Source organism: Galeopterus variegatus, unplaced genomic scaffold, assembly GCF_000696425.1.
Source record: "Galeopterus variegatus unplaced genomic scaffold, G_variegatus-3.0.2 Scaffold908, whole genome shotgun sequence".
NCBI classification, from domain to species: domain Eukaryota; kingdom Metazoa; phylum Chordata; class Mammalia; order Dermoptera; family Cynocephalidae; genus Galeopterus; species Galeopterus variegatus.
In genome coordinates this window covers 155,548-168,119 of record NW_007727019.1, presented here as the reverse complement: position 1 = coordinate 168,119, position 12,572 = coordinate 155,548, and the positions used below count along the sequence as shown (strand labels likewise).

Sequence of the window (12,572 nt, the reverse complement as noted above, 5' to 3'; positions counted from 1 at the left end):
CCAAGGTAATCTCTTCCTTGTATGCTTTCTACACTGCGATTGCATCCTCTGTATTTCTCAGGAGTCTACCTACCCTAGAATGTTTAATTTTATAATAGTAATGTCCCCAAGTTCATTTAGGGGTTGAGTACCAAAGGTAACCTGCCTAATAAATGAGCTGTGGTTCTAGTCCTGTGACTGGTGTGGGGCTGGTTGAGTTTTAGGAGGACGGACCTTGCGTCCTGGGGAATGCGGAGTAGATGGGGTGAGAGAGAACAGAAACATGGCCCTGGGGAGGAATGTGGAGGTGGGCTAGACCCTCCCTTGCACTTACCCTCTGGGAGCAGAATGGTCAGAGACCCCGGAGTTCTGGAATGGCTCTTGGCAATCGAATCTGTTATTCTGATATCCATATAAGGCCAATAAGGCCCCTCCCTTACTTCGCTGAAATCAAAGCTTCCTGTGGATCATTCATACTTGATGTTGACCTAATCTCAGATCAGTGGCTTTCTGGACCCATTGTTAGGAGTGAACACAGACCAGTTGGGGTGGTGCAGAAAGGGGTACAGGTGCAGAGTTCATTGACACTTGAGTTTCCTCACAGGGTGAAAAGTTTTAAGAGTGACGGGGAAATCATTAAAAAATATTCAACATACAGATCTGGTATATGGGAATTATATTCTAAGAATGTAGTTCTTAGGAATTAAATTCATATCAACTTGTGATGGGTGGTCTAACCTCAGGTATTATCTCTCCACTACAGGAGGTGATGTTGGTCCTGAGTCCTCTGCAGTCCTGCCCCCTGGTCATGGGGGTGAGTCTCCTGTGAGCAGTCTTCCTGTAGCAGAGGACACCTATAGAGTGAGCTTGGCTAAAGGTGTCTCCATGTCTCTGCCTTCGTCACCCTTGCTGCCTCGACAGTCTCACTTGGTACAATCAAGATCAAACAAAAAATCCCCAGGTAAGCAAGCAACAAAACAGTATCCAAACAAGCTGTCTTGAATATATAAGTGATACATGTACTGAATTAAGCAAGTCTAGTGCCCATAAGAAATCTTTTGAGGAGAATGTTTTTTCTTTGTTACAGTAACTTCTGGAAGAAGAAAAAAAGTATGGTTTTAATAGACTCCTCCCTTTAGTTCAACTTCTGTGTAAACTATTTGGACTGCCCAGACTAGACCTTTACAAAGATTCAAGATCTTGTTATCAGTACCAGTGTTAACCATCAGTTTTGTTTTTTTCTTGCTGATGAATGAAGGAACACTATAATATGTGTTACATTTTAAGGTTATGGATTTAGGCAAGTGTCATCTCACAACAAAGTGTTATGATGTATTTTACTCGATTACATCATCCAGCTTTTGAAGAGCTATAAAATTTAATTCTTTGTGAAAACAGGCTTGTAAAGGGGTGGGGACAAGGGACTTATGGATTACTTATATAAAGCATTTTGGTTTCTTTCATCATTATCAACTTTTTATATTTAACATTACTGAAAAAAAAAACAAATGTAACTTTGAGAGGTTATGATTCAGATGGGAGGCAAGCCTTTGCAAAATGCTGATACCTGGAAATTACAAAAGTTCTTTGATGTTCTTTTAGGTTTGCTGAGTATTTGTTTACAAGAGGCAGGATAATTTGGGGCCTTATTGGTCATGTGTCAGTGCAAGTATTCTTCTCAATTACATGTAAACATATATTTTTTTTTTTCCTTTTTGTCTTTTTTTGTGTCCGGCAACGGATCGCAACCCTTAGTGTCGCGCCCGTACCGGGTCGGGACCGGCAACGGGATCGCAACCCTCGGCGCTGCGCCCACACCTCGCTCAGCCAGTGAGCGGGAACCTGTCTGTATGTGGGATCCGAACCCTCGGTGGGAGCGCCTCCGCACTCCCAAGCGGCGCACTGTAGCAGTGCGCCACCAGGCCGGCCCTACTTGTAAACATATTTGGCATTCATCGAAAATGTACCCTGGGGCTGTGAAATTGGGATCTGCTTTTCTGATTTCCTAAATATTTATATTACTTGAGATGACATATGCATTATTTCTAAATCATTTAGTGGATATTTGAAATTTATGTGGGGGTAAAGTTGAGTGTAAACCTTAAGGCTTTGAATGTTAGAAATGGTGCTATGAACTGGTGAGTGTCCAAAATTTTTCATTGTTCTAGAATTTTCTTATTTTGGACTACATTGTTTACAATTCAGTCATTAGCTGGAACTTGGAAACCTTTCTGGTATGAAGTGATTTCCTGTGCCAAGGAATTTGACCTGTTTATCAGTATTTGGGGAAATTCCTGGAATGTCCTTTCTCCCCTCGTCGCCCTCCCACCCTGCTCTGTCTCTGTCAGATTTCTTCTCTTCCTTCAAAGTGTCGTTCCCACCCTGCCTTTCTTGCTGGGTTACTCTGAGTGTACTTTCTAAAGCTTATGCACACCATTTTATCTTTTCTTTATCATCAGTCGCATCATTTGTCCTTTTCTCCTGAATTAGTGTGTATATTGACATTTCTTTGCTTGGCCAAGCTTCAGTAAGTGTCCTGGACCTTTTCCTAGGCCCATCTCTGTTTTACTTCCTTGTGAAAATCCAGTTTTAGTAAGGAAACCTGCTAAGTCAGTTGAGCAAGAACCTCTCCCCTTTAAATCTGATCAGATTCCTCTTCATCCACCCATTGATCAGTTGATGTCTGATCACTCTGGCCTGTCTCCAACACGAAACCCCCCTTACCCCCGATGTTTCCTCTTAGTAGATACCTATCTGTATATTTGAGGGACCTCAGTTGAAGGTGGTGCCAAGTGCAGAGATTTGACCTTTTGGACAGTTTCCCATCCTAGTCTGTGCTCCTGCAAATGCATTGATGTTGCTTGGGCCTTAGGTCTCAGGAATACCTGAAAGACTCCTGAGAACATTGCATTTTTTTTTTTTTTTAATTTCTTAATTTTTTATTCCTGGTACCACTACCACAATTTACAGGGCAATATACCTAATGTAATGAAAAGAAAAAGACAAAGCTACAACAGATAAAAGACCTCAGGAATGTACATCTAATTGACACTACGTTGCATTAATCAATAGCTGCACTTTTTGCAAACTGTGGCTATGACAGTCCTGAACAAGAAGGGTTTCCTGTTGAAGCTGCAGTAACTTTTCTGCCCATGGATCATCGTTCCTTCTGTGGCAGATTTTTACAGTTCCTCTAATGCATTTGGGACGACTGTCTCAAAGTAACTTGCAGCTTTCCTGACAACTCCTTGCTCTGTCTCCTGCTAAGAACTGTAGCCCTTTTCCGCTGTTTTTAGAATCTTCCGCTACCATATCCACCACTTCCAGATCTATAAGCATCACCATAGGGACTGCCCAAGCTTCTTCCACCAAAACTACCCCCTTTCATGGGTCCATAATTTGATTGCTGTTGTCCACTATAATTTTCAAAGCCATTATTGTTCCTACCACCACCGTAGTTACCACTGCCAAAATGTCCTCCTTCATAGTAACCATCATATCCTCCAGTACTGCCACCATATCGACCACCTTGGTTTCCATATCCTGGTCCACCACCACCATAGCCCCTTCTACTACTATAACCTGGGCTACTGCCATGGTTGCCACCTCCAAATCCATTATATCCACCATCACCTCCTCCATAACTACCTCTGCTGCCACCACTCCCACCACCACAGTCTCCTCTTCCACCAGAGTTTCCACCACAGCCAAAATTACCTCCACTACCTTCAAAATTTCCTCCACGACCCATAATGTCACCAGTTCCACCTCCACGACCTCTTTGTGATCCAGCAGACTGCATCTCTTGTTTAGAAAGGGCTTTTTACACTTCACAATTAAGCCCATTAATAGTGTGGTATTTCTGAACAACAACTTTATCAGCTATATCATGATCATCAAAAGTTACAAAAGCAGGGCTGGCCCGTATCTTACTCGGGAGAGTGTGGTGCTGACAACACCAAGTCAAGGGTTAAGATCCCCTTACCGGTCATCTTTATTTAAAAAAAAAAGTTACAAAAGCAAATCTTCTCTTTTTTTCCACTCTGCCTGTCTTCCACAACTTCTGTGGTTTCAGTCTTACCAAACTTGTCAAAGTAGTCTCTCAAATTATATTCTGTATCTTTCATACCACCAAAAAAAATTTTCTTCACTGTTAGATGGGCACCAGGCTTTACAGAATCCTCTCTAGAAACAGCTCTCTTTGGCTCCACTACACGCCCATCAACCTCGTGTGGTCAAGCACTTTGCTGCATCCACCTCTTCAACACGAGAATAAGTCACAAAATCAAAGCCTCTGGAACGCTTGGTTTGAGGGTGTCTCGTTACTGCACAGTCTGTGAGTGTGCCCCATTTCTCTGAATGTTCTCTTAAACTATCATCTGTAGTTTCAAAGCAACTATCATCTGTAGTTTCAAACTCTTAAACTATCATCTGTAGTTTCAAAGCTCAGACCACCAATAAACAGTTTTCTCAACTGCTCTGGTTCCTTTGGATCATGGCCCTCCTCCCCCAGCGGTGGCAGGGGTGGCCGGAGTTGGTCTGGGGGCAACCAGGTGGCAGTTTTACTCCATTTCGAGAGTGGACTAGAACATTGCATTTCAAATATAATTTTATTATTATTGTTTTATTGAAACATAATTGATTATGCATATTTGTGGGTCACAGAGTTGAATATTAATACCTGTGTCCATTATGTGATGGTCAAGTCAGGGTAATTAGCATATTCATCATTATAAAATGTCATCATTCTTTGTGACCCTTAACCAATTTCTCACTAACTCCCTCTGCTCCCCCTTTTCCTCCTCTAGTAACCACAATTCTGTTCTCTCCTTTTGAAAGTTCAACATATTATTGTGAATGTCCTTTCTTTCTGTCTTTTTAAAATTTAATTATATAATTTTATTATTAATAACAAATTCAGTGTTTGTTTTAGTGGGACTTTAGGTAGCAAAGAACGGCCTGGCAAGACTGAGAAGTGTGGCTACTCAGAAGGGTTTCAGGGAGGCTACAGGCACGTGAGCAGAGAAGTCCCTCATGAAGCCATGTCTCTGTGTGTGTCTGGACCAAATTAGATTCTTTTGGTTCTGAGAAAATGTCCTAAAGTTTTTCTCCATAGGTATGAAATTTATATCTGCTAAATTCTTTGCAAGGCCTTATGAATAGGAGAGAGGAGTAGTTCTGCAACATTCAACCTTTTAATGAATTGAAGAAAATATCCTCCTCGTTAGATGTGTTTGGTCCAAATGGTAATTAAATAAACTCAGCAGATACATCTCTAACAGAGCAGTAGTTGTGTGCTGTTCAAATTTGTGCACCAAATTATTGTCTCACAGTGGTACTTTGGCTTCATTATCTTGGTAGTGTTAATTTGAAAAGTTAAGGGTAGAGATGCTTGCTTGAAAATGGCAGTAACTCAGAATACATCAAGTGATAAACGATATTTTTTCCAGTGTCTAACACATACAGATTTCACCATAAACTATATTGTTGGAAAAGTATCCAGAGCCCTAATGTTCTACCTGACTGTAAAAAATAAATAAATAAGTAGACATTGACATATGGTAGTGAATGTGCACTGGATTTAAAAATACCCATCTATTAAAAAAGTTAGCACTCTTGTAATGATACAGTAAATACAGTGCCCAGAAGGTATTGAGCCCCTCCCCTCCTCTTCCCCAGCCCAGTGGGCTGTGCTCCAGAGCCATATCATCATTCAGACCTAGCTCTGAAATTACTTTGACTTTCATTCTGATTTGTAAGATTAGGCCCCTTTCTCTCACTTGTTTAAGAAGGTGCTTTAAAAAAAGAAACTCAAACGTGTTTTATTTGTTTGGATAGAAACTCTTCACTAATTGACGGTAATCAAGAAACTGTCAGGGACTGGAACTATTCTAGCAAGGGTCAAATACTATCAACCCCTAATAATAAGGCACTCTGAAAGACACAGCCTGTATTAATGAAAATGCATATATTAATACAATTGTTGATTAGCTCCTGGATCTTGGGAACTCTGGGCCAGAGATAAGTTCATTAACCTTACAATAAAGTGACCCTGTATTTTACATGACCGAGTTTCCTACATTCCTCTTATAATAAGAGTTGTTTTTATTTACTCTTCTGCCACCTTCCTCCATTTATTTATGTATGTTTTTTCACTGGCTTGTCAGAAGTTCTGTTTTTGGAGTATCGTTTCTAAATTTTTGTTTTTTCAAAACGGAAAATACATCTTCTGGTAATGAAAACAAGGATCAGCATCCAATAAAGTAGTTTTCTGGCTGTTGCAGGTCTTTTTGGATTAAAAGTTCATCAATATTTGTAATGTATCCTTTTGTCTTCCAGAGAAGAGAAAAGCCCATTTCCTGTGGCTTATTTATTAGTAATATCATTAACTTTACATTTGCCTGCCTTTTCCCGGATCGCTTTGGGCACATTATGAAACAAAAGGTCAGGCATGACTGAGAAGCATCTTTTAGAAGTTGGGGGTGGTGTGCAAGAGCAAATGGTGACACTGCACTTCTTGTACTCGCTCATGGGGAGACTGGACAGTGCTGGCCATTTCCACCTCTGCTGGTTCAACTTCCAGTTCTGCCTCACAGTTGACATAGCTGATGTGGCAGTTTTGCAAACCCCTCAGGCTGTCTGTTTCTTTAAGGGAAAACCTCAAAACTGACGGGCTGTGGAGTGCAGTCCACTGTCTCTTTGATTTTTGGACCATGAGTTAGTTTCTGTCAAGGCGCCCCCACCCCACCCCCCCAACCCCGGAAGAGCACTTCTTCTGGAAAATTTGGGAATCCCATCATTGAGAAAGAACTCCTGTCAGCATTTTGATATATTTTTTCCCCTCCCTTTTTTTTTTTTTTTAAATCTGAGGTCATACTATGTAATCCTTTCATGCTCTGCCTTTTTTTATTTATTATATCATGAGCAATTTCCAGGTTGCTTGAAGAACTTGATATTTATTGTTCATTGTTTCAGTATTCTATCATTGATTTTTAAACTAGTTTTCAATTGTTGGATATTTACATTATTTTTCATTTTTAAAAAACTGTAGCATAGGTCAAGATGTTTTGTTTTGTTTTTGCTATGAAATTCCTGGTATGATTTTTTTTTTTAATTGTGGTAAAATACGCATGACATAAAATTTACCATCTTAACCATTTTCAGGTGTACATTTCAATAGTGAGTATAGTCACATGGTTACGCAACCCATCTTCAGAGCTCCTGATGTAAATATTTTTATCCAGTAATTTTTACACATACCTCTGATATCTCCTCAAGGGTTGCAGGTTCCCAGGAGTGGAATTATTGAGCTACATGGCATGCATTTGTAAAGAATCTTGATTCACATTGCCCAGTTGCTTTCCAGAAAGGCTGTATTGATTTCCCTCCAGCATTTTTTGAGAGTCTTCTTTTTGAAGTTAACATCTTCTGGGAATTAAGTGGATGTGCTCCTAGATGCTTTGTCAGGCCTAGATGTGACTACTGGGAATTTTAAGAAGAGGCTGAGAGAAGTCGTTTTGTACCCACCCTCTTTTGAACTTCCCTCTGTCTGCACTTCTCAGACAATTTCCATTTTCTTTCTTTCCACGGTACTGTGTCAGGGGAATTATCGCAGCTGAGTCAGATCAAGTTCATGGTCAGAAAAACACTCAGCTGGCTTCCAGTTTTAGCTACAACTGCAGTCCTTATTACATGGTGAGGATCACAGAGGATCACAGGCATGTTGGAAAGGCCTCTAGTCCACATCCAGTCCAGGTCTCTCTGTAGATGTGGAAGCAAAAACCTCTCTGTCATTAAGGAATTTGCCCCACGTTCATGCATTGGTAGAGCTTGAAACTCCTGCTCTGTCCCCAGCACGTTCTCTTATGCCAGTCTGCATTGTTCTGCCTGTACATAGTTGACAGGTGAGCTATAAATGACTTGAGTTTGTGTCCTGGCTTCTTGCACAGGGGATACCTGTGTGCACACATGCATCTGTGAGGCTGCTTCTGGGGGTGGTGGGTAATACAGGGAACCCACTCCTTGGACCTACTGCTCCTTGCAGAGCCAGCTAGTTCTAGTGCCTGCTTTCACTTGTAAGTGGTTAGGACCACAGTCAGCAATCTAACCTTCAGCAAGGACAGTTCCTCCTGCTGTGGTGAATAGGAGAACCTCCTTTCTTTCCTCCCAGAAACTTGTTATAGGATAGCCTCCTCTAGGGAGTAGACAGCTTTACCTTTCTGCATGCCCAGCCGTGAATGTGACACATGAATATTCTGTTCTGCTTAAAACGTGCATCGTAGCACATAGAATCTTTGTGTACTGTATGCATTTGCTCCAATTTGAACCTAAGGACCTTCGAGTCCATTTATTCCCCTGCTGATGAGTGCTGTTTCATCCTATATAATTTGGTGGTACCCTGGAATCACTCTAGGAGTTTCAGAGAGTACAGATGCTTGGGTCCTACCTTAAGAGATTCTGATTTAATGCATATGAGGTATGGCTTGGGCATTGGGATTTTTTTTTTTTTTCTTTTTGTCTTTTTTTTACTGACCGGTAACGGGATCGCAACCCTCGGTGTTGCGCCCGCACCACGCTCAGCCAGTGAGCGGGAACCGGTCTCCACATGGGATCCGAACCCTCGGCGGGAGCGCCGCCGCACTCCCAAGCGGGGCACTCTCCAGTGCGCCACCGGGCCAGCCCGAGCATTGGGATTTTTAAAAAGCTTCCCAGGTGACTAACATATAACAACGTGTGAGAACCACTGGTGAAGAATATGTAATTATCTCATACAATTCCTTCTCAGTGAAAATTATCTCATACAATTCCTTCTCAGTGAAAGTACATATACGTTTATCTTTATTTTCTAAATTTTAGAAATAATATTTGAGGAAGAAAATACATTATAAAAATGTACAAAATAATGATACACCAAACTATTGGTGTCTTGATTCCCTTTGTACCCTCCAAAAGACAACCACTTTTGTCTTTCCTGCTTTGTTTCTATAGTACATAAGCAAAAATAATGCATGTGCTCATTTCTCCTAGCATTGGACAGGTAAGAGATCCTCAGATTTCTACTAAATAGTGAAAGAACATTCTTAAACAATAATACAGCAAACCCTCAACACAGGATTGGATAGCACGGGTCTACTTATATATGTGGATTTTTTTCACTATATACAATGGAAAATTTTTGGTTAGGTATGTTATGAATGCATTACATACCTAACCAAGCAGTTAAGTAGCCAACCTATTAGTAGGCTATTAGTAGTTAAGTACTTTACTACTTAACCCGCCCCCCACCCCCACCCCCAGCATGCTACTTGGTGCTTCCTCAACCCAGGGGAAAGTGCATCAAAAGTTATAGGAGGGTTTTTGACTGCATAGGGTTGGAACCTCTTAACCGCTGAGTTGCTCAAGGGTCAACTGTATTTAAAGGCATCTCTGATATTTTTCTTAGACTATAAAAGTGGGATTACTGTGTTAAAATTTTTTGGTTAACATTGAGGATGACTTACTGGTCATTTGTAGTTTTTTTCTTTGGGGAATTTTTTGTGATAGCTGTCCTTTATGTTATTGAGGCAATATGTGTTTTTTTAACTGAATTATCATACCTTTGTTGTTGTTAGTTTTGAGGCTATCAGTCATGTATGTTATGATTGATAGCCTCAGTCATAAAATTTTTCCTGGTTCATTATTTTCCACTTAATTAGGTTATAATGTTTTATGATTCACAGAAGTTTTCCATTTTCTCTGTCAAATTTATGTATTTTTCCATTGTGATTTATCCCATTGCATTTTTAAGGAACAGTTTAATTGAAGTATAATTTTCATACCATGTAATTCACCCATTTAAAGCTTACAGTTCAGTTTTTTAGCATTTTTGCAGAGTTGTGCAACCATTGCCACAGTGTTAATTTTAGAACATTTTTTTAAATCTCCCCTAAAAACAAAAACAAAACCATACCCATTAGTAGTCACTCCACAGTCCTCTCTACCCGTACCCTTCACTGCCTACCCCTAGCCCTAATCAACCATTAATCTACTTTCTGTCTCTTTAGATTTGCCTATTCTGGGTATTTCATATAAATAGAATTATACTGTATGTGCTCTTTTGTGACTGGCTTCTTTTATGGAACATGTTTTCTAGGTTCATCCATGTTGTAGCATATATCAGTACTTCATTGTGGTTTTTTTCCCCCCATTTTATTTTATTACCATATTTTATTATATGTACATATCACATTTTTGTTTATCAGTTCTTCAGTTGATGGACATTTGAGTTGTTTCCACTTTTAGCTATTGTGAATAATGCTGCTATGAACATTTGTGTATGCAAATGTGTATAGACATGTTTTCATTTTTTTCTTGGGTATATACCTAGTAGATTGCTGGATCATATGGTAATTCTATGTTTAACCTTTTAAGGTACTTCCAAATTATCTTCTAAAGTGGCAGTACCATTTTACATTATTACCACTAGCCAAGTATAAGATTCTCAGTTTCTCTGCCTCCTTGCTGACACTTGTTACTATCTTTTTTATTTTTATTTTTTTAAATAGCTGTCCTAGTGCATAAGATCTGGTATCTCATTGTAGTTTTTCCTTTTTTTTTTTTTTTTTTTTTTTTTTTCTTCCTTGCTACTGGTAGGATTGGCTAGGTATCACTGTAGTGTTATTAAGTTGTAAGAGTTCTTTTTATATTCCAGGATACAAGTTCCTTATCAGATATATGAGTTGCAAATATTTTGTCCCATTCTGTGGATTGTCTTTTTCATTTTCTTGATAGTATTGTTTCAAGCACAAACAGTTTTGATTTTTATGTAGTCCAATTTATTTATTATTACTTTTTTGTCTCAGTCCTTTTGATGTCATGTCTGAGTAGCTATTGCCTAATCCAAGGAAACAAAGACATGTGCTTGTGTTTTCTCCTAAGAGTTTTGTAGTTTTAACTCTTACATTTAGGTCTGTGATTCATTTTGAGTCAACTTTTTGTGTGTGGTGTGAGGTAGGGACCAATTCATTCTTTTACTGTATACACCAGTTGTCCCAGCATCATTTATTGAAAATAAAGACTCATTGAGTGGTCTTCAGTTGACCAAATCATCGCTGTGCCCTAAACCAGCCCTGTGGTCACACATCCCTGTTTGCTCATTCTCTTCCCTGTGCCCTAGGTCAGAGCTTCCTCCTTCATAGAGCATGGTGTTGATGATACCAGGGTCCAGTGTTCCGTCTCTGTTACTGGCCAACTGCTAAAAATGAAACAAACAAAACTTTCTCCTTCAGCTTTGACCCCTGGTGTGGCTCACATCTCTTGCTGCATCCTTTATATCTCTCCTTTTCCCTATGTAAAAAGTAACCTCTTCTTCTCTAGACACCTGTAGCAATGCGTTTCCTCTTTTCTCTGCATAACCTGCATTTCTCTGCTCTGACATTTTGCTAGCTCCTTAGGGACAGCAGTCTGGTCTTTGTTTGGATCTCATCTATTTCCCCTCAGGTGCCTTGAAAACAAAATTCAATAATTCCTTCAGGATTCAGTCACTTCCTTTATCCTGGTAATGGTGCATAGACATGTAACTATTAAAATGAGTAGGATTTTAGTATTCTGTGCTCATCAGATCCATGTGATTAGTTGAAGATACTAATGGACATGTAAGCAATTTGAATGTGACAGTACCTTACATTCGTGAAGCTAGGAACATACCGTACTAAAGAGAGCCCAGCTTTCCTCTCAAGGCTTTGCTGTCATCAGGCAGTGAGTGAAGGGGAGTATGTTTAAACTGGGTTTGTCAGCAGCCTCTCATCCTTGCTTTGCTATGTTCCTGTCTTTCTCCCATTTTTTTAGGCGTTTGGCATTTTTGCTGCCTGTTTCCTGCTGCCTGCAGTTAATGATGACTGGAGGTTTTATCCAGTCACACTTTACAGCAGTGTCAGCTGCACCCTGTGGTGGTGTCAGATGGCAGCTGGAACAAGCCCAGTGCCATGCTCAGTTACCTCAAAGAAAATAGATGAGGGCAGGGGCAGGGGTGGTGGGAATCTCTTTTGGATTATTTCTGATTTACAGAGAAACATGGAAGTCACAGAAGCCATGGAGGCTGTTGTATCTGTATCTAACGTTAATGAACATTAATGTGACATGGAAGATAATTAGGGAGGAAAGACTGACTCAGCTTGAATCTGCAAATTTATTGTGAAATGACTGTGCGGGCTTGTGTGTCTGTGTCTGTCGTTGGGGCTGGCTGACTGTGGTCCAGGCAGAGGGGCAAGGATGTGCAAAGCCTGGAGCTGGGAAACCGAGGTGAACCTGGGATGGTGATTTCTAGAAGAGAGAGGCCAGTAAGAACTAGAGGGCCTTACAAAAGGAGGACTGGAGGCTTCAGGAAAGTCTTGATTGTGAGGGCCTGGAGCACTGAAACCAGTAAGCCTTGCATGGAGCAGCGGCTTATCTAGAGTAGCTAACAGTGTCACACATGGAACCCTTTCTTTGTACAAGGCTCTGAGAAATAGAATTTAGGAAATGCTTTTCAAGGAGAGATGATTATCTTGTTACTTCCACCACCAACAAAGTCTTCTTTATTGGTGGTCACAGGTCCTGAGTGTAGCTGATGAGCT

The 12,572-nt window shown here is 40.3% G+C and overlaps 1 protein-coding gene across 1 annotated transcript in view; it reads left to right on the top strand.

Annotated features, from left to right (window-relative positions):
* Positions 1–12,572, top strand: part of TANC1 (tetratricopeptide repeat, ankyrin repeat and coiled-coil containing 1) — a 146,146-nt gene that overhangs the window by 24,498 nt on the left and 109,076 nt on the right. Inside the window, exon 2 of the mRNA XM_008573351.1 lies at positions 743–940. Coding sequence (XP_008571573.1) covers positions 743–940 — 198 coding nt within the window. The remainder of the gene's footprint in view (positions 1–742; positions 941–12,572) is intronic.